General features: G+C 39.0%; 2 protein-coding genes across 6 annotated transcripts; one reads left to right on the forward strand and one right to left on the reverse strand.

The window, feature by feature from the left end:
• The first annotated feature begins 46 nt into the window (after nucleotides 1-46).
• Nucleotides 47-9,245, forward strand: LOC123755390 (zinc finger protein 235). Of its 2 annotated transcripts, none has more exons than XM_045737980.2 (7): nucleotides 47-128; nucleotides 2,881-3,107; nucleotides 3,255-4,179; nucleotides 5,492-5,595; nucleotides 5,864-6,004; nucleotides 7,140-7,290; nucleotides 8,621-9,245. In XM_045737980.2, the coding sequence occupies exons 3-7, from the start codon at nucleotides 3,312-3,314 to the stop codon at nucleotides 8,731-8,733; spliced, it is 1,377 nt and encodes a 458-aa protein (XP_045593936.1). In that variant the 5' UTR covers nucleotides 47-128; nucleotides 2,881-3,107; nucleotides 3,255-3,311; the 3' UTR covers nucleotides 8,734-9,245. The 2 variants fall into 2 exon arrangements, with proteins under 2 accessions (XP_045593936.1, XP_045593935.1); XM_045737979.2 differs by having other exon boundaries at nucleotides 50-1,326.
• On the reverse strand, nucleotides 9,240-22,600 carry LOC138352252 (B-cell receptor-associated protein 31-like). Of its 4 annotated transcripts, none has more exons than XM_069304591.1 (6): nucleotides 22,387-22,600; nucleotides 17,631-17,736; nucleotides 15,756-15,856; nucleotides 12,684-12,840; nucleotides 12,272-12,462; nucleotides 9,240-11,443 (listed from the first exon to the last, which is right to left on the reverse strand). In XM_069304591.1, exons 2-6 carry the CDS (start codon nucleotides 17,720-17,722, stop codon nucleotides 11,292-11,294), a joined length of 693 nt encoding a protein of 230 aa, XP_069160692.1. In that variant the 5' UTR covers nucleotides 17,723-17,736; nucleotides 22,387-22,600; the 3' UTR covers nucleotides 9,240-11,291. The 4 variants fall into 4 exon arrangements, with proteins under 4 accessions (XP_069160692.1, XP_069160693.1, XP_069160694.1 ...); XM_069304592.1 differs by having other exon boundaries at nucleotides 22,380-22,522; XM_069304593.1 differs by having other exon boundaries at nucleotides 22,483-22,518.
• Nucleotides 22,601-23,246: the final 646 nt, after the last annotated feature.

A 23,246-nucleotide genomic window follows, 5' to 3' on the forward strand; every position in this document is an offset into this window, starting at 1 on the left:
GAGTCTATAAGTAACAAAATAAATTACATAATATAAACAGATAATTATTATATTTTGAGAAAGTTTCAAGGAGCGGAGATAAGGATATACCGCATGAATTATTTTTATATAAATAACTTCACTACAGAGTAAATAATAAATAAATAAAGAGCGGAATGTTAATGTAGTGATGAAAATATTAATGCTAAAGAAATTTAGCATTAATTTAGCATTCTAACACATGAGTGTCTCCACAGGAGAGCAGTGACCTGACACTTGAGTGCCTCCACAGCGGAGTAGTGTCCTGACACTTGAGTGCCTCTACAGCGGAGTAGTGCCCTGACACTTGAGTGCCTCCACAGCGGAGTAGTGTCCTGACACTTGAGTGCCTCTACAGCGGAGTAGTGCCCTGACACTTGAGTGCCTCTACAGCGGAGTAGTGCCCTGACACTTGAGTGCCTCTACAGCAGAGCAGTGCCCTGACACTTGAGTGCCTCCAGAGCGGAGCAGTGCCCTGACACTTGAGTGCCTCTACAGCAGAGCAGTGCCCTGACACTTGAGTGCCTCTACAGCAGAGCAGTGCCCTGACACTTGAGTGCCTCCACAGCGGAGCAGTGCCCCTGACACTTGAGTGCCTCCACAGCGGAGCAGTGCCCTGACACCTGAGTGCCTCTACAGCAGAGCAGTGCCCTGACACTTGAGTGCCTCTACAGCAGAGCAGTGCCCTGACACTTGAGTGCCTCTACAGCAGAGCAGTGCCCTGACACTTGAGTGCCTCTACAGCAGAGCAGTGCCTCATCAAGTGTCACAACGCAGCTTCTGATTAGTGTACCAGCACCTATGTGTCTGCTCCTGAGTGCCTCAGTGCTTGATTGTCTTTATGGCACCTGAGTGCCTAGTCTCCTGAGTGTCTCAGTGTCTCTGCTGTCGAGTGCCTACCAGTTCCTGAGTGCACCATTGCACATCTGCCTCAGCACCTGTTGAGTGTCTTGGCTCTAAAGTGCCTCAGAACCTGATCGAGCGTCTCTGCTCCTGAGTTTCTCAGTACCTGAGTGTCACAGCTCCTGAGTGTCTCAGTACCTGAGTGTCACAGCTCCTGAGTGTCTCAGTACCTGAGTATCACAGCTCCTGAGTGTCACAGCTCCTGTGTGTCACAGCTGAGTGTCTTAGTACCTGAGTGTCACATTTCCTGAGTGCCTACAGTTAAAGTGGATGTGTACACAATTATTAAGAATAAGAAAAGGAGTGCTTATTTAGCCTTCTACAATAGTATATAAAACACAATGTATAATTAAGAACAAAAAACATACAGTAGCTGTACAATGAAGTGTGCCAATACAAATGAAGGTATTAACTTAAGTATAGAAGTCTTATTAACATATAAGTTTCTTAGTGCACAATTTTTTTGGCTCAGAGTAAATTGGAAGTGAGACAACTTGTCCTGATGCTAAATGTACTTTTTTATATTTTATTAACAAGCCAAAGTAACACAAACAAGGAGTTACAAGTTCAACAAGCCACAATGTAGGGCTGAGAACAGGGAGATGCTTTTTCACTCACAGGGTTATTAACCCATGGAACCGCCTACCCGACTAACATGCATAGCGTTTCGGGCAGGTCCTTAATCTAACAGATAGTTTTAATTAGGTAATTTGTAGCAAAAATTTAAGAATATTAACAGGTACATTGTAAGAAAATGTGAAGATTATTAATAGGTACATTGTAGTAAAATTTGAGGATTATCAATAGGTACATTGTAGCATAATTTGATTTCTTTGTAAGGCTCCAATATCATTATTATTTCCCACTTCTTTACCATATATCTTTGTGTCATCTGCAAATTTGATGATGTGGTTTGTAATATTCTCATATGTCATTGATGTAAATGACAAAAAGGGTTAGCCCCAAAATTGACCCCTGTGGTACCCCACTTACCACATTTCTCCAGTCAGATTTGGAACCTTTTAGTATGACCCTATGTTTTCTTTGTTTCAACCATTGTTTTATCAATTGTAGTATTCTACCATTTATTCCATGAGGCTGTAATTTCCTTGTCAGTCTTTCATGTGGTACCTTATCAAAGGCTTTAGCAAAAACCATGTACAGTATACTTACTGTACTACATCCACTCGAAGTTTTTTGTCTGAATAGCTGGTTACCGTTTGCAAAAATGTGATATAGGCCTATGAAATGCTGTATCATTATGATACAATATAATGTATGATAATGTAACTGGAATTGTATGACCTGCTGAATGATACTTTTTCTTTAATTTACATACTGTAGTTATGCTGATATTTAGACCTGCAACCAGGTAACAGAACTGCTTAGACCCTTCAGTGACATGTGTATTTAAATTTTTTGTTATTTTCCATTGTTGGAACAGGAAACCTTTTAGATTTATTGAGGTTCCCTTAAGCCTGCTCCAAGATGCAACCCACAGCAGTTGGCTAACTCCTGATTAACTATTTTCTGCTAGGTGAACTGAGGTGTTAGGTGAATGGAACTGTTGTTCAAATGTTTCTGTCCTGCCTCAGGAATTAAACACAGGACTTTATGGTTATAACCTTACTATGCTGATCACTGTGCTTCAGGACCCATCATCGTTTTTTCATGAGAACCCTTATCAAAACTATTTCACCCCAGAATCATGCCTGCTCTTCCATATTTAAGAGGTGGATGAAAGCCTAGCACTGGTTATATTAACTTAGCCTAATAACAGTTACAGTACTGTGTTACTGTCTACAGTAACACATTATAGTATTTAAAGGCCTCATGAGTATTTAAATGCCTCATAAAATTTTACTACAGATACACATACAGTATGCCTATTAACAGTTGCTTTGTAAATATGTCACAGAACATGTACTGTAATGTAATTCACATAACTTTGGCTTTCAGAATTCATCCTTCCAGTTGTTCATATCCGCATAGTTCGTGAGAGTGTCATCCATACATTTGCTTGTGATTTCTGTCAGAAGAGTTTTGAGTTTGCTGATGACCTTACTCATCATGTGAATTCCAGCCATTCATCTTTGAATATCCAAGAAGTCTATGTTTGTCCAAGTTGTCGGTGTTGTGTTCTGAGCCACAATGATCTGCTAGACCATCTTTCTGCACGACATCATGTAAGACTTGTGTTTGTCTTCATGTAATATTTTTCCAGATACAGTATTACAAATGTTTACAGTATTTTAATGAGTCAGTGTAATTACTGCAATATGTCACTATTGTAATTACTGTATAAACTATTGATTTATCTTAATTAATTTCAGGTGGAGACTGGTATCAGAGAAAATTCAACCTTATGCGAATATTGTGGCCTAAATTTAATGACCAATCAGTGCCTGCTGGATCACTTGGTGCTCGAGCATTATTCAGGGATGACTGAAACATATGTGTCTGTTCTGGGTATTGTTGAACTCAGCCTCAAAGATATCTTTAGTATGGGAATGGGAAATCCAGATTGTAAGACTCTTTTCCAAGTTACTGAAGTATCATTAACAAAATATAGAGACAATTCTTCAGAATCAGTGACAAAAGCTACTAAAATCAACTGTGTTAGACCAGATAATTTACAAACAGGAATTGAAGGCATTGTGAATAATATATCATTTGAAGATACATCACAACAATGTAGTAAAAATATTAATGTTATATCTTCCTTGGGAAGTAGGTCTTTAAGCTCTATAACTGAAACAGCTCAGGGTTTTCCAGATGTTTGTGGTAACTCTTTGAATGAGATAATATATGAACAAAACGAGCGACAAGAGTGTGAGTCTCAGCTAGAGATGATCATATGCTGTGACACAGATGAAAAATCTCCTGCAGCATCTTCACCTGGAGAAATCATATTGACTATAGAAAGTGAGGAAGAATTAATATGGAGCAAAGATATTATGTCACAAGTGATATGTTCAAGTGGAATTCTGAAAAGGTCACCTGGATCCACCGAGAGGAAGGAGCCAGTGTCTCAAAGTGTCACAGTAGAGCAAGTAAAGAACTGGGGTGATGGTTATTCCCCTGGAGTGAACCATGGGACTCAAGCACAGCAGCAAGCACATTGTGAAGGAAAGCACAGTGATGGTATACCAGACAGACAGTGTCATTTGAATATGCATGATCTGAAAATAAACTTTACCAAACCGTCTGTTATTGACACTGGTGCCAAATCTTGTAATTGGCACTTACTATCATCAGGTAAATTATTAAATAGACATGCAGTAATGTTTTCATATTACATATTTGTACAGTAAAATGTAACTAAATTTAAATATGGCAGAGATTGAGCTTTACTGGTAGGAGTTCAGTTGTATAGTTCTGAGCATGGGTAAATACCTTATCTGAATTACTGTACGTATTATAATTTTTTATATTGAATTTCGACAGTGCATTATAATGGGATGCTGCTTGAATTGCAGTATGTATCTATTTAAAATGTTTAGTTCAATATGCATCATATCTGAGTAAATATTTATAGATTGTGAGAATGTTTTGATAGCTTAAAAGATTATAAGTCTCTTGATTCTAACTGATAACGAAACTCGTGCAATGAATATAATAAAACACCCATTACTGGAAGGTGCAGATACTTTTCCTTATTTACCAAGGCATGCCTAATTTCCTTCAAGAATTTGCTTGTTGTACTTCTCCTATGCCTTCTGTGGAAAGGGTTTTCCCAGTTTTGAGTCAATCTCTGATCTCCAAGCTACTTCTTGCTTCATATAATAAACCAGCTGCTGGTCCTGGCTCTTGGTAGACAATGGACAGGTCTCAGAAGGCTGATTTGCTTAGCTAACGCTTGGTAGCACCTGAGCTAAGCTGAGGAAGCTCAATAGCTTCTTTTCTGAGGGGCTCAGGAAGCCCCTCAGAAAATATGTACTGTATGTGAGAGGTGTTATCATATATTACTGCATTTACCTCAAGAAAAATTGATCTTTTAATATAGCTGAAGACATATATAGAAAAGGATCAAGTACAAATAGAAAATAGGGCTGCAGTATTTTAAAATGTAAAAGAAAGTAGAACTTGACCAAGAGGTCTGAATAAAGTGATGTGTGATAATAATTATAATGCTGTACAGTAATTCATTGAGTCGGGGGACAGGCAGCCAGAGCATATTCATACACTTAAGGGTTATATCGAGGCCCCCCCCCTCCTCCCAGGTCGAATTACTAACCCCACCCAGGATGCAACCCTACAACAAGCTTAGTAACTCCTGGATACCTATTTGCTGCTAGGTGAACAGTTGCATCAGGTGATAGGAAATGTGCCCAACCTTTTCTGTCCCGCCTGGGATTCGAACCTGGAATTCTCAATTGCAAGTCGAGAACAAACCTGACCGTACAGTACTACCGGGACCCTGACAAATGATGTTGTTAGTGCTCTATTTGTTTGATAATTATAATAGAGGAGAGATCAAAATATGTTAACATTTACAACTGTTAAGTGGTTACTGTATACTCAAGACTTGTGTGTTAGTAACAGGTCATGTAAATGTATCTCTTTACAGTAAAAAATGGAAGTACCAAGAAAGTTAAGACAAGCTTCAGTGCTCAAAGAGGTGGTCAGAAAGAGAAGGTGTGCAACATCTGTAAAATGGTTTTCAGCCATCGTGTAAGTAAACTGTTTCCATGGGGCTCTTAATTGTTACTTTACATGTTCACCACACTCCAGTAAATCATCCACAGCAGCACCCAGCTGCTATATAAAACTAGGTGTATGGTACTTTTCATGAGGTTTTTATACAGTATGCAAAGAAATTTATATTTTTTATTTGTTGTTTCAAGACATTGTCAATTCACTGATGGTAACAAAATGATTAATAATACAGTATATTGTTTTGTAATGAAGAAATAGAAGTTTACTGTGTTATTTTTTTTAGGGAAGCCTAGAGCAACACGAAAATGCATGCCATGGTATACGCATCAAGTGTGACCTATGTGATGCCAGTTTTGTTTTTTCTAAATCACTACGCAACCACCACCTAAGAAAGCATGCTAGCACTGATGGTTTCAAGTGTGAGGTAAGTGAAAAATTTCATTCCTTTAACTTTTAATGTTATTTTTGTCTATACAGGAAGTTCCCGCTTTACGAACATTTGTCCATACAAACATTCTCCCAGATTCCCATGTACCCCCTACATGCATAAAATCCTTGTACTAACTCGCTGAAACGTTCCTTTGAAATTTACAGCAGCGTGAACATCTGTGCAGCATCCACATGGAGTACAGTATTGTATGGGTGGGGGGAGTGCATAGGAGTGTGGGTAGATGGCTGGGTGTGTGTGCTACCCAGTATCATGGCCAAATTATTTTACCTACGAATTTTTTTTCCCATGATCAGGGAAATTAGCCAAGGTGAATACCAGGGAAACCTGAGCTAAGATGGTCATGTGTAAGGTAAGACAGGGAATGATGGTGTTCAATCCCAACAAATTGAGGATATATTGTAGGTCCACAGAATCCTGCTTTCAGAACCAGGAACAACCAGGATACCTACCGAAGGGTTGAGGTCATCTCAACTATGGTATGCCAAAGTCCAGCCAACTCACAGTAACCTGATGCAGAGCCGGTGAGCAATCCTGATCTGAAAGCTCCAACCCCAAGAATAGGGAAGGGATTAACCAACTCCACTACAGGTCAAGAAACATGAATAAAAAACATGAATTGTGGGAATAAGAGCTGGCAAAATGAACTAGATGCCCTATCCATGGTAGCTTCAAAGTGACGAACTACAAAAGAGCCAGTGTGAACCACGAGCAGAATCATCTTTCTGCGATTTAGTACTGAAGAGGTGCTTGCAGTAGGAAGTGAAATGGCCTGGGAATCACTCATCAAAGGACCTATTGCGGTCAACAGCAGGTGACTACTACGACCGATGTGACCCTTTAATTGTAGCAATCCCAACAAGATAGTTTCAGGGAACCACCAGGGATGCTTGCCCAATAAGACTATTATTGAGCTTAGTTCACTACTGTATATTACTGTTATTATTAAATTGTTCATTCTATCTATAGGTAACATCGTGCATATCTGCCAACAAAGTCCCCATCTTTCCAAACACATTTTTTTACTCTACAGTATTTATCTCCCTTTTCTCCACCATGACTCATTTTAACTTTTTTTTTTTATATATATAAAACATTATTTTTATTGCAGGACTGTGATAAAATTTTCAAGTGCAGAAGTAACCTTTGGTCCCACCGTCTAGTCCATCTGAGTCAAGAGATGCGGAGATTCCCGTGTCCTCAATGCCCTCAGCGATTCACTACAAAGTCTAAATTAAATATTCACCTGAAAATTCACACAGGTAAACAGCTTCAGAATATTTTCCTGTAGCTAAGTTTCCAGAGGGAACATGGAATCAAAGTAATTCAAGAACTCCATAATTTTATATATGTATTTCATTCATTATCAATACCCCATTTCCCACTTTCATAATAATGGGAAACATCAGGTTGGAGGTAAAGGGAAAATACAGTAATGCAGTACTGTACAGTGAAAGAAGGTTATACCTAATTTAGAAAATATATCTATCATTCAGCCATTTTTATATCATTCACTTTTGCATATGAGCTATTAACCCATGGAACTGCCTATCTGCCGAAGCCATAACTGCCAAAACTGTGTTTTAAAATATATCTTGAGAAGATCATCAGAGCCACAAGGCTCACCCAAAAAGCATTGTTTCATGACATTCAGTGCAGGGTTTCTGGGGGTAGTCCCTTGTGGCTGCCTGAAGCTAACTACCCACGTAGAAGAAAGAGAGGGATTCACCAGGGAGGAGAAACCGCACAGTCAAGATGAGACTTCAGGCCAAGAGATGCAACCCAAGGCGACGCAGGCATGACAAGACCCGTGAACATTAACCCTTGTTCAGCACACCTGTTAAATGTACAAACTGTGTGGTGCATAGAGAAAAAAAAAATTCAGGATTTTTTTTTTTTTTTTTTTTTTTTTTTTTTTGACATTGTTAATTGGTATCCAGGAAGCATGATAATCCTAGTAAAAAATCTCGACCTCTTGTGGTTTAGCTGTAGCGGCCCGAAGTTGCATTTTTTCAGTAGAAATATGGCAAGTGCTGCACGGGAATATTGTTGTCGATTACCGAGGTGAGCTTGCCGGCTTCAGGGCACTGATTAAGTTCCACCAGTTGCAGAGTTCTATTTGCTTACTGGGGACCACACGCTAGAACCTGGCCCCCCCTCTAAAGTGGTGCAGGGAGCGATGGCCTATGATTACTTTACATTTAAAGGTTATCTTTGCCACCACCAGGAAAGTGCCCAGAAAGATAGGAGTCAAAACAGACTACTGCACAATTTAAAAAAAACAGACCAAAGCCCAAACATTGCCCAAAGAACTCCCCAACAATGAACGTTGTAAGCCATCTCAGCAAGATAGGTTCAGGGAGCCATTTGAGGTCTATCAGAAAAAGGCATTTCATTATATTGATTTTTTTTCCTATTACTGTACTGTACAAACTTAAAACCTAATGTTTTCTGCTTTCTCACACCTACATTTTTATTGTGTTCAATCATCATAATTTAGGCCTTTCAATTATCATTGAAAGCTTGAGCATAATTTAAGACAAATATTTAACTTTTAGTAAATGTAATGGAAACCTTCCCATTCTGTTGCAGGTGAAAAGAAATTTCAGTGTGAACAGTGCGAAAAGGGCTTTGCTTATCAAAGCTTGTTTGTGCGCCATATGAAGAAGCATTTTGCAGAGAGAGAGAGCAATGTCTTGGGGTGAACAAACAGAATAAATGTGAATTTTATCCATTTTTAATCATTCGTATATTGTGTCAAACATATCACATTGCAGTTAGCTGAACTAATCTACAGTTGAAGGTAGTACAGTTGGGATTCGCTCTTAAATCGCAATCGAGAATCCTGGGTTTGAATTCACAGTTGGATTAGGTTCCGACCACCACAGGATGCAAACAGGTTAAGATCCACGAGCCCACTATGAGTCGACCACAATCACAAAGGAATGTCTACGCTGAAAAAGCAGATTACGAGATTCACACAATTTCATAAAAGTTCTGCCATATGAAGATGCTTACTGGGAGACTTATGTTAAAAAAATTAGATATTTAACTACTGTATACTGCATTACAAGTCCTGGAAGAATATCAGGATATTGTAACAAATTTGAGTTCAGATTTTAGCATGTTTTATACCATTTGCCATACAAAGTATATCTAGCTACATTTGTAGTCATGTTGTTTGTATATTACATGAAAATAAAACAAGCAAAAGTTTTATTGACTTTATTTTTAAACAATCCCCAAAATATCCAAGGAATATTAAAATTTACTATGACAAATTGTAACCCAAGAGCAGTGATCATTACTGCCATCAGTGAACAGAGAAACCAAAAAATCAACATGAATTAATCCTTGGGTATGATTATATTTTACTCAGCATGTTAGCCTAGGCACATCTCCACAAATCCATAATTACTAAGGTAAGGTGTAATAATGTAAAGCAACACACACAACAAAAGTAACGACAAGAACAGCACAAAACCACCGGATTCCTTACAATTTGTTTACAAATCGACTGTTTATGCTTTGATCAATTCAAGCTGCTGTCCAATTCCTCTCTCCTGAATTACCTAAAACAAAAAGTCCACTCAATGAAATGCATTTTGCAAAATGAACATGCAAACAAAGGCAGAGTAAACTTACAACCAGAGCCAACTGTCACAACATTATGATCAAGTGAAAATTAGAGCAAATTTGTTATTCCCCCCTTTCTACCATATTCCTACTACCATTTCTTTGTTTCATGTAAAAACATGAACAAATATAAATTTTATATTTGGCAACAATACTGAAATACAATTTAATATTTTGGGTTTGAGGCACAGTGTACAATTCCTGTGAGAGATTGGATGAAAAAAATTAAGGTTATGAAAAACTCCATTATAAAAAAAAAATGAATTATATAAAGAGCATCAATTTAAGCAATGTCTAATATAATTCAAGATATATTATCTTGAGCCCCTCTTTAAACAATATATCCATTAACTTGTATAACTTAAGCATGTTTAAAATGAGCTCCTGTGACCATGTAATACGTAAGTACAAATATAACTAATAAAATTCTGTTAAGACAAGCTTTTAAATTTTTTGAAAATAATGACAAATTTATACACACACACTTGCAATATAATTTTCTTTGTTCATATGGCTTTAATAACAAGCTAATTAATGTATAATTTCTAAAAATGGAGCAAGATTAACTTTTAATCCATTTTCAACATTTATAACTATTTATACTTAACTAAGAATTTCCCTGAATATTTTCCGAATGTACCCAACATTCCCTACATTTTAAGCTTTAATCTATAAGAATAATTAAGGACTAGTTTAGCTCCACCTTATATATCTCCAGTTAGAAGTTAAAATTTGTAGCCTGCAAGTTCGTAACATTAAGCATATGCCTGTACATATAGTACTGCACTCTATAAATGTATGTCTTCTTCTGAACATGCGTGTAAGTACAGGAACAGGTACAGTATGCATATGTGGAATACATGTCATACACAAATACAAAAAAGAAACATTTTTGCAGGTGCCCAATTCATGTGGCCTCTGTACTGTTTAGTGGTAAAACCACATCAATAATATATTAACTGTTGCTTCAACAAGCTCCAACACAAAAGCATGTACAGTAATCTTTTCAAAACATGCAAATTTTAGGCATAGATAGCTTTACAGTTGACATCTTTAAATTAGCATGTACAAATTTGGATATTTGGTAACTATCTCATCTGCCAAATAAGGAATCTTATGCATGAATATTAGTGCAGAACTTTAATTAGCAGCGCTCAGAATATCCTTTGGATCAGACAAGTCACTCAACGAGTAACAATACACGTTGCAGAAATATTTTATATGGACAATGCATCAAAGAAAACCATGTAAAAACCTGTTACCCTAGTTAAATGCTAGTTATGACAATGTTATGCAGGACACCCCAAGAAATGTTTAGACAAGCAAACTGCCTCCAATACAAGTACTGTACCAAGATATCTTGAGAAACAGAGCCATCTCAAAGTTTAAGAATCTATTTACAGTACTCACAATTGCACTACGATATAGTAACAGAAAAAAGCACTGCATCTTTTCCTACTAACACAATAATGGAAAAATTATCTTCCTTCCAAATGTTCTGTAAGTCATACTGCAATTTTTATATTCATTTTGATTTTCATAATGATACAAGTTTGCTTGTTTGGCAATAATAGGAAAATAAACCAATTTTTAATATGTCCATTAAATTAGTTTGTTATTCGACATCTCAATCATCTTTCTTTGATTCATCAGCTCCTGAAACTTTCAGCAATTCCGCTTGAAGCTTAGAGTGCTCCTCCAGCATTCTGTCATATTCACGTGTTATACCTTTGGCCTGTTGCAGCGCTGCATCACGTTCCTTCTCAAGGCGCTGGTTTTCTGAAAAAGTACATCATTAAATTAAATTTACGTTAAACTGTGATAACTGAGAAAGCAATAGAAAAATGAGGTTATACGAGGAAAAACCCAGCACTGAATGTAATGGAATGCCTCTTACTGGTAGCCTTGGTGCCTCCCTGAAGCCATCTCACCAAAATGGCTCCCCATTACTAGGTCACATCAGTTGCAAGAGTCCTGTTAGGCCTACCAGGGACCAGAGTCAGAACCTGGTCCCCTTACAGAGGTGCAGAGAGCTGGAGATTATTATCAGCACCCTTACTAAGGAAAGCATCTAGAAAGGTTCATAAAAAAGAAAGCACTGAAATGGTCAAATGACTCCACAAACCATTCAGGTGAAACAAACAATTCATTAATTAGTGTAAACTCATTAGTATTGATAGCCACCATCAGGTGGCCCAGAGCCCTGGTCTATGACAGCTCCACCAGCCAACCCAGAGCCAATGAACAATGAACCGACAAACTTGATAGGAAATGAAGGCGTCGGGAGCCACCAGGCTCTACAAGAAAGGTATGTTTAATCACATTAACATTGATTTATTGGGAGCAGCCCTTGGTGGTTCCCTGAAGCTAGTCACAAAGAAACAGGAAAGGAAGGGACTTGCCTTGGAGGAAAGGCGGAAGCGACTAACCTGAAGAAGAGACCGGCAGCTAGGAAAACTCGGCTCAGTGCCACACAAGACAGGCACTAAGGACATTAGCCAAATACTGGGCCACCAAGAACGTTAACCTCCAAACCTTTCTTATTTAAATATTGCATAACAAGCCACCGGATTAGAAGTAATAGCCACTTTACTACTCTTTACTTGCCTTCCTTCAGCTCCTTAATTTCATTTGATACATTTGCTTCTTTCTGCTGATCTTCTTCTTTCTCTGCTTTGTCCTGCTTAAGGAGCTGTGCTGCAGCTTCAGAAGCCGACTGAGCCTGCTTAATTGCTGCCTGTCCCTCAGCCAATGCTACAGCAAGACGCGAGATGAGGGTTGTCAGACGCTGTAGCACACTAAAATAATAATAATAATAATTACAGGAAGGGTCATCATGTACTTCAGTTAACTGAGCTATAGTGTGTGTACATCAACAAGATTGGTGGAATGAAAATGCAAAAACAGCCAAAATAAAGATGATAATCAAAATTTACATTAATTTGGCAATGAAAATCTCAAAATGAAAATTCTAGTTTCCTTAGCAGCTATAGATTTAGTTGCAACAAAGATTACTTACACCCAAAGAATGAGAGAAAATCCAGAGATGTAGAAGTTGCGTTGAGCTCGAAACAGCCTCATGTGCGCTTGCATTTCGGCATCCAAATGAATGCCGTGGTCACCTCGACTGTGATCAGAGAGTTCGCTGCTGTACTTGCGCATTTCTCGAATAGCATCTGTATGAAAAAAAAAATCACTCAACTTGACAAATCTTGTTAACTTAAATTTTACTTAGTTGTACAATTTTGGCATTTTCTCCCATATATTATTAAAAACAGGTAACATTTAGGTTATGTTTCTTTTGTATTCCAAGACTGAAGAATAATGATAGAAGTAGTGAGCAGCATTAACAAGTGCTACGGTACTCTCCTGCTTAGGCAAGGAGAACCTGCCTATTCCTTTACCGCCTATTCAACAACATATCTGCATATTCCAGTATAAGAAATCAACATCAACGACAACAATAATACGTCCTCAGAAGCCTGTGTCTAGACAAGACACCACCCGCTCCACTCTCAAGTTTCCGAGACACCTGGACACCTGTTGTCAGGGTCCCAGTGCCACTCGCTGGTCGTCCAGCCCTTAACTGCTTGTTTGAGACTGCCGGCGATAGTTACCTACACATCAGCGCCATCTACACTAGGTCTGGCCCGCATATATAAGCAGCTCACCACCGGCCAGACCTCAGAATACCCTTCGTGCTCTCAAAGCTGTAACATGTACTGTAGCCTTCCCAGGAAACAGTAGATGCGTACAGCTTCTTGTAAATTGTATTCAGTTTTGCACCTCTCTTTGCCCTTAATGTAACTGTCACATGTTTGTTTCTTTTGCATTCTATATTGCCAAGAAGAATATGGGAATTGTTTTATTTGTTGTTCAAGTCATTTTTGTTATATTAAATATTTAAAGTTTTTCATTCTTTTGGAATTTACCCGCAGCTCTCACACCGTAAAGAAGTCAGAAGCATTCTTATTTACTTTATTTTACACTTTTTTATGTGATTGGCTTAACACCAGCCAGAATAACCACTGCTCTATTCTTTCAGATTAACGTCACATTAAATTCAATAAATTTACTAAGTATATGAGAGTTTTTTTAAATGGCAACTTTTTAAGAAATGAAACGATGAACCAGGAAAGTATGACTTAATGAGCTAGCAATACAGTACATAGTGTGTGCTTCTGAAGAAATCTGGAATTGGCAACCTCAAAACCCAGCATTAAATATAATGAAACATCTCTCAGGTAGAGCCCCTGTAGCTATTTTTGAGATTGCTCCAGTCTACCAGCCACTTCAGCTGCAAGAGTTCATTTGGACTACCAGGGACCAGAGCCAAAACATGGCTCCCTCCCACGAGATGCAGGGAGCAAAGGACATTCTGTCATTTTACCGGAAAAGCATCCAGAAAGTTTGAGAACCCAGCAGTTGTCTGTAAAGCTTTTCTAAGACTCAAAACCACTAAATTGCCAAATAACTCCCCCAAAAATACAAAATAAACAAAAAACAACAAAACTAGCTAGAACTCATAGTACCAAATGCCACCACTAGGTAGCCTAGAGTTCAGTCCAGGAGCAGATAAACACCACACAAACTGACAAACATGGAAGGAAGGGAGGGAGACAGCCAACGAGGCTCTACAAGAAAGAGATGTTTCATTACATTTAACACTGGGTTTCTGTGGGAGCCCCATGGTGGCTCCCTGTAGCTAAATAACCAAAGGGAAACATATCAGGGACTTACCAAAGGACAGGAGAGGCAGCAGACACTAAATTGAAGTACTGTGGATACCAACGGCCGGAAAACAAGACCTAGGGCAACACAGGACCGAAGAGGACCAGGGATACCTGCTGGATGGGGTTTTGAGAGTTCTTTAACTCCCCAAGCCTGGTCAGGGGCTAGGCTCGACTTGTGAGAGCTTGGTCCAACTTGCTGGTTGGAGCAGCCTGCAGGCCCACATATCCATCACAGCCCGGTTGGTCCGGCATTTCTTGAAAACTATCTAGTTTTCTCTTGAAGGTGTCCACATTTGTTCCGGCACACTGACCTGGCCGCCATGACCTCTGTTAGTCCACCAAAACCAGAGCCTGAATATCCACCTATGACATTAGAAAAGACTGCCACAAGAGCAGCATGTTTACGATCATCATGGACCTGGAGATAGACTGCAGACTGACTAGCGTTGATAACACTGTGGACAACCTGAAAAATACCTTCCTTGGCACAGGGAATCAAGAAGTGGATCAACCCAAAGAGTGTCCACTGAAGCTGAAGTGGCAGCACACGGGTAGCAACAGATCACTGTCACCAGACATAACAAATGATGCACCCCAATCAAATCAATCAAACAGCAATAACCAAAGAACCCCTCTGGAAGCCTGCTAACTCATTCTTTGGTGGAAAAAGAAATAGTTGCAAATGAAAAAAATGCCCACCAGGGCCAAATGAGCAGAACCCCTGTCTCTGGAGAACGTGAAGCTCACCAACCTGACAACTAGAGCCAAGAACCAGCAAAACCACAAGACAGCCTTAAAAAAAAAAAGGAAACCCAGACCGAAGGGGTAGACATGGAGGGGTAGATGTAACCAAGGAGAAAAAATCGATGAACCCGTTCAGGGACCAAGATGACTCTGAAGCAACATTAATGAGCTGGAGGCAAAAAAAAATACACTCAAGACAACTTGAACGGAGCCACAGAAGAAATGACATTAAAAACCAATAACAGGATGCCTCTGCCAGTGCTGCATGATAAAAAGTGACAGAATTAGGCATGAAATACAATTGAGAAACTACCATGAAAAAAAAAAAACACATTAACTGATACTGAAGGAAGATGGCGACCAGAAAGTTATGTCGCCAATAGGCCAACTAGCAAGGAGCCAGATGGATCACCCTCGTCGAGAACAATTCTAATCTTGACAAAAACCAGAGCAACCAATGAACTGGGGGATAAAACATAAATGCACCCAACCTCAACTAGTCTAGTTGAAAAGCATCCACCGCCAGAGCCTCGCAAACAGGAAATGGCACCGCAAAGGGTGGAAGCTACAGGGATCCACTGGGACTTCCAGAAAACACACTTTGATTTTCTTACCTAAGAAGAAGAGAGTAAGAAGTCCAAGGAACACTTTGAAGTAAATGTGTGACATGTTTCCAATACTGCGAAGAAAGCGGGACTTGAAGATTGTGTGCCATCTGAAAATTACACAATTTGTTTTACTCATGTAAAGTAAAATATGAAAATGGTTTACAAAAAAACATGTAATACAAAGACAACATTAACCCTTTGGCAGCAGCATTTCTGCTTGGCCTCATACTCGGGTCTCAACCTCTAAACATTATAACCGAGTGAAGCCAATGAGTGCTGAAGCAAGATGTGATTTTTCCTAATATTAATTTAAACTACCCTACATGCCTATCTCATTTACGATGGAGATGCATTCCTAAAAATGGAATCATTAGATTAATCAGCACTTTAAAGGGTCATTATAAATAGTCCCTATAGAGAAGCATTCTTTACATTGTAATTATACACCTAAACCAAGATAATAAAGTATCACAGAATTACTGAAACAATAATACTAAACATTATTTTATAAATACAGTATATACAATAGGTACTCATTCTGTGCATAAACACTACTCTTCCTAATCCCTCCACATACATGACAAAGATAGAGAAAGGTATCTAAGGTTCTGAATACTACTGTATACTGTCACCAGAGGACCACATGAATGGCATTGTGCAAGGAGTATATGCTACAATTTCCAACTTAAGAATCACTTTTAAATACTATACAGTACAAAGATTGTGAAATATTAAAGAAACTGTTCACAACTTTTGTGTAACCAAAAATGAAATATGCAGCAGTTGTATGGTGCCTATACCTCAAGATGCACATCAGAAAACTGGGTGGGTGCCAAAACTATCAGAAGTTTCAAAGCGTCATACGACAGACATTTAACTGACATCCATCCCCTCTTTCTTTCTAATTTTCCATTGCAACCCATACTCTTCCACCTCCCCCACCATAATAGATGTTTATATATGGTTCGTAATATTTGAGAATTATTATACAGTATCTGGAAGATACAGGAAAGAATGATATAAGGACGTGATGTTATACACGAATTTGTTGTGTAAGGTATAACTGATGACCAAAAACATGTGATGAAAGGTGTGATAAAAGGAGCAGATAATCCACAGGCATTATGGGAGTGGGGTGAAGAGAGCATGTGGAAAGGGGGAAAGAGAATGCATGTGAGAGAGGGGAAAGAATGCATGTGGGAGGGGGAAAAAGGGAGTAGGTAGTGAGTGAGCATATGGGGAGTGGGTAGTAAAATGAGTGCATATGTAGAGGGGGTAGTGAGAATGAGTGCATATGGGGAAAGGATAGTGGGAATAAGTGCATATGGGGAAGGGATAGTGGGAATGAGTGCACATGGTGAGTGGAGAATAGGGGGTGTATAGGAGGAATAAGAGTGAGGGGATTGTAGTGGTGTTCGACCGTTTGGTCTACCCTACGAGCCGCTCCAAGCAGAAGTGTTGGACCAAGGCCTGGTGGACCAAGCTCTCACAAGTCAAGCCTGGCCTTGGGCCAGGCTTGGGGAGTAGAAGAACTCCCAGAACTCCATCAAGCAGGTACCAAGCAGACCATCAACCAGGAGGGAGGGGTTTGGAGCACACTGGGTTTCAGAGCTTCCTCTAGGTAGAGTTAGTGGCCGTTGTTTAGACAAGTCTGTACTGTATATGATTATCAAAATTACCAGTATAACTGTTTTCTTAAAGGGGGTACCAGCTATGGAGCTGAACTCACATCAAAATATCCCATGTTGTAGATAACACCCAAATGCCTTGTGGTACTTGAGCTATAGGTGAACCTTATTTAACATGACCTGAGTTAACACACACACACACACCCAAGTTAAATAAAAGATCTAGAAACATGATATATGATTTTATACATACCTAGAAGGAGAGATTAATGGAATAAGGAGCAAAATAGTCACAGCCAGCTCCACATACATCACCCCCGCAATCAAGGTCCACTGGATACTCATCTTGCTATTGTTTGCTAGAAAACAAAGAACAGAACATTTAATACAATAAAAAGATATGGTTCGATAATATACAAAATAGAGAATGGGATCCCCTGGCCAGTAGATCTCTGAATACAAACAGGGCGAGGTAAAATTTATGCAATGTTTACAGGATTGCTTTACAGAACTGAGCAGAGGAGTATTAATGATATTTGGGAGTAACAGCTGGTGAACAGAATATGTGATACAGAATTTCTAAGTACAGTATCATATTCATTGGAATATAATACTAATTTGTTTTTATTTTATGGTTCATTATTATGATAATTCATAATTCCTTAAAGATGCTGTTAATACATTTGCTTTGTATTATTTCAGATAGTATGTTGTGACCTGAGTTTAATAAAGCTGAATATGATTATTCAAGCATATTAATCTACCATTCTCAGCTAAATTTATTACTCCGTTCACAACATACTATCTGAAATAATACAAAACAATGTATTAACAATATCTCAGAAAGGAGTTACTAGTCATAATAATGAACCTTACAGTAAATACCTTATGTATTAGTAAATGAGTATGATTCTGTGTGCAAAGTTTTCCCATGCATTTTCATGATAGTGTCCCTGCACTCCACGAGAAAGAGAGAGAGGACCGAGACGCCACACACACAGGTTGTGTGGTGTGCACTTGCGAGGTACTCGCCTCACTGTGTAAGGTTATTGACCTCCATTTAATCCATATGTCTGGAACTGTAATTGTTAATCTAGTGAGTGAGATTTTTCCTTGTTAGTGTATAATACTCTTTTCCCAATGTTTAAATAAATGTAATGAACACACTTTGATTGTTTCTCGAGTCCCGCAAATTAAAAAATATGGTACTGACTCCACGTGGTCACTCTTGTGTTTGAAGTGTGTATAAATGCATATAGGTTCTACATCCCTGGTTTCAACTAATGTACAGTAAATAAGAAATTAAGGATGGGTTTTGTGAGTTCATAATCTAAAGGGCGGCTTACAATCACGTGCCCTTACACGGCTTCGTGTAAGGGCACGAGACATGCCTGGTTTGTCAAAGCTCTTCCTGATTATGTCACACATTATAGATATATCCCTCAATTCATTCTCTCCACCTCCTTCATATATTTGTGTGGGTATTGGAATGTCATCTAATCTTTATAGTGTGAACACTGATGTAAAGTATTCATTCAAAGTGTTTCCTGCCCTTTATCATCCATTACAACTTGGTTAGTTTCGTCCTATCGAGTCCTTAGTTTTGGTTTTACTTCTTATATGGGCAAAGAATAACTTTCGATCTATATGTTATGACCAACATCTAACAGTAATAAGACCTAGGTGAATTACTCAGATTAGGCAAAATTGTATATTTTATCAATAAAGATAATAATAAACATACCTTTCTTAAAAGGGTGTCCAACAAGGACAATGCCCTACCATCCCACTGGGAATGCACAGGTCAAATGGTATCATATGGCTATTCACCTAACATTGAAGTCTCACAATCTACCAGAAAAACATTGGGAATTGGTGCTTCCAGATGCACTACACTCCATTAGAACTGTTTTACCTTTTTCAACTAATACAACCCCACGAGTGTTTTTTTTTTTTAGATTTCAGCTGCACTTGACTCAATGAATTTGATTATGGCTTATGTTCACTGGTCCAGTGCTACTTCGATGTCTTGTTCAGTTTAATATGATTGGCCCTCTAGATGACCAAGGTTGAGCTCATTGATGTAAATCCAATTCATGCATGTACTGGGCACCTGGATGGATGACGATCTACAGTATCTATCTGTGGTTTGGCTCCATTCATGTCCAACTAGTTCGACAGCTCTGAAGAAGCAGCATGATGTTGGGTCTGATCACAAGAATCAACCATCTCCAAATTATGACATTGGGACGAGAAGCATGGACCCCCCAACTACACCTAGTACAGTACAGTATTCAAGATTTTGAAATGCCATGTGGAATACCCAGTGACAACGTCCCACCTTCTCCAAGGAGACCTAGAACGTTTGCCGGGTACCAAGACCTCCTGATCGTTATGGCTGAGATTAAGATCATGTAGTGTAACAATTAGTGATGATGAGAAGTATTCATTTATCTGCTATGTTCGCTTACTATTAGCAAAAATCTTAATGGAAGAATGTGATAGTATTTACCCTGCATGTCATTTAGATTAAATTATTCTATATTACAGGATAACATACTGTTAACTTTTCATATTATAATTGTATATTTTGCCTCTCATCTTCAGAAGGTAGCATCATTTACCAGTACTTATCACTTAATTCTGTGTAAGATAAGGCTTATGATATGATAAGACATTCTTAAAGATAGTGCTTGTACTATCACACAAATATTAGCATACATCTCATCATAAGCACCCCAGCACATCCTTACACTTACTCAATACATCCACTATTCACATGGTATCATCTGTCACTTTAAATCTATATACAATATTAGTATGCACCTGAAAATATACAATAGACATTTAACTGTTGCTTAAAGTTTCCTACATGTATGCATATGAATATTGTGGGCAATGACAGACAATTATTGTCTGTCATTGTCAACTAACACTCTCCATCCCCTCCCCCTCTCTCTTTCTCTTCTCATTCATTCTCTCTCAATTCATTCATTCCATCCCCTCCCCCCCCTCTCTCTCTCCATTCCTCCATCTCTCACTCTCTCCATTCCCCCACCCCCCTCTCTCTCTCTCTCTCTCTCTCTCTCTCTCTCTCTCTCTCTCTCTCTCTCTCTCTCTCTCTCTCTCTCTCTCTCTCTCTTTCATTCCTCCATCTCTCTCTCTCTCTCTCTCCATTCCTCCATCTCTCTCTCTCTCCATTCCTCCATCTCTCTCTCTCTCTCTCTCCATTCCTCCATCTCTCTCTCTCTCTCTCTCCATTCCTCCATCTCTCTCTCTCTCTCCATTCCCCCATCTCTCTCTCTCTCTCCCTCCCCCCATTCCCCCATCTCTCTCTCTCTCCATTCCCCCATCTCTCTCTCTCTCCATTCCCCCATCTCTCTCTATCTCTCTCCCCATCCTCCTCTCTCTCTCTCTCTCTCTCCCCCCCTTCCTTTTGGGATGTATTTTATAATCTCAAAATTGCTTAAACTTGGGAAGCAACTCATCCTTTATTGCACTCAAGACAATTTATTTATTTATTTATATATACAAGAGTTCTTACATTCTTGTACAGCCACTAGCAGACATAACATTTTAGTCAAGTCCCGAAACCTAATTTTCACACACACACAATCCCCAGGAAGCAGCCCGTAGCAGCTGTCTAACTACCAGGTACCTATTTACTACTAGGCGAACAGGTGCATCAGGGTTAAAGATTCTCTGCCAATTCATTTCCGCTTCCGCCGGGGATCGAACCTGAACGTTAGACATTACTGTTGCTAGGCCTAGGCTTACAAGGCCTATGGCCTAAAAGTATCTCTGTTAATTTACAACACTTGCCAGAGTAGACCTGATCAAATGTAAACTGTTAACAGTAGTTCTGTATTCACATATCTTACATCGCTATGTAACTGAATGTAAAAAATCTCAGAAGTCAGAGATTATTTTATTACAAATTTTAGACAAGTATCCAAAATTTTCTTCCTGTAGGTCGTGCATGCAGATGGTTCTAAACTTCCTCCACCACTGGATAAGGATCGGGTGCTAGATTAATGTAAATATAATTTGTAATTAATTTATGGTGTTGGGGGACAGGCAGCCGGAGTGATTTATACACGTTAAGCTTATATTGAGGTGCCCCCCCTCTCCCCGAGGAGGAATTACCGACTCCGCCCAGGATGCAACCCCTCAACAAGATGACTAACTACTGAGTATCTACTTGCTGCTAGGTGAACATGTGCATTAGGTGATAGGAAATGCACCCAAGTATTTGTCCCACCCCGGGATGCAACTTGTTCACCACACATGTAAACTGACTGACTTGAAGACTTCTTGTCCAGTTCTTCGACCAATTGTGCTATTAATAACTAATGACATATATATATACACATTACAATCTGATAAGTGGGTTATAGTTTAAATTGCTTAGTTAAATTAACTTTAAATGTTAATAAAAGAACTTTAAATGTAAATAAAAGTTAAATGAACATAGTTAAATGAGCGTACTAGTGGCTTTACAAGAATGTAATTACTATGCTATGTATCCTCACAATCCCAATGTACCTTCTTGTATATATATAAATAAATAAATAAAATAAATAAATAAACTTTGGGGTTCAGTTCCTGAGCTCATTCTGTGCCTAAATATAACAAATCCACTACAGCCCACAGGATGGGTAGAGAGAGCATAATAAATTATTAAAACGAAATCGTATCTGACAGACATTTTTCAATAACACATAATTACGAGTGCCAACTGCCCAATCTTAAACTGTAATGTCATCGTGTATACGACTCTCCGACGCAGTTACAATACATAAAACATCATATACGAAATACTAATATCCCACACCGCTATTTAATAGACCTAACTTGCCAGAGAAAGACAACCACACAAAAATATTCCCCAAGAGCATCAACAAAACGAAATAGTTTGAGAGGCTGTGAAGATGGCGTGGCAGATGCCCCTACTGCCACCAGTAGTTGTCATCTGCACCACCACACCCGCGCCTGCCCTCACCTCTCACCTCACACAACACCCCTCCACCAGGATACAGACGGCCCAGGCGACACTGAGGCCCTCCAACACGGACACACTTCCCTCACACTTGACACTGACTCACTCAGCTACCTCCTCCCAGCGGCCGCGTTCACCTCCCAACTGGTCGCGTTCACACCGCCTCGGCTACGTTCACACCCCGAGGCTCCCCAGCCTAACACAGCCTTACTTGACTATTTTGTAACTAGCTCATCAAGATTGTAACTTGTTTAGCTAAGTGAATTGTGGGGTTCAGTCCCTGAGCCCATTATGTGCCTCTATAACCCTTTCTTCTACCGCCCACAGGATGGGGATGAGGTGCATAATAAATGAACTAAAACCTTACTTGACTCTCTATCTATCTCTCTCTTCCCTGTGCAAGGATATATATACATGGATGTGTGTAAATGTACATGTATATGTAATATTAACAACTGTTCAAGCTTCACAAGATTGTCACTTGCTGACAATCATTGTCACTAAATTGATTGTCACTAAACGAACTGCCTTAAACGCTATGCGTATTAGTGGCTTTAGGTATTGTATATGTACTAGCTCTATCTTAAATCCAACAGTATGTTTGTAACTCTGCATCTATGTATGTATTTTTTCTAAATAAATTATTATTATTATTATTATTATTATTATTATTATTATAACTCTGGGGTTCATTTCCTGACCCCATTTATGTGCCTCTGTAACTCTTTCCACCACCGCCCACGGCATGGGTATGGGGTGCATAATAATGAAATGAACGAATGAACTTCTCCCATGTGACCTGTATGTGAGACACCATGAATGAACCTCTCCCATGTGACCTGCATTTACCTGAATTTACCTGAGGGGTCA

Source organism: Procambarus clarkii, chromosome 52 (assembly GCF_040958095.1).
Source record: "Procambarus clarkii isolate CNS0578487 chromosome 52, FALCON_Pclarkii_2.0, whole genome shotgun sequence".
Taxonomy (NCBI): Eukaryota; Metazoa; Arthropoda; class Malacostraca; order Decapoda; family Cambaridae; genus Procambarus; species Procambarus clarkii.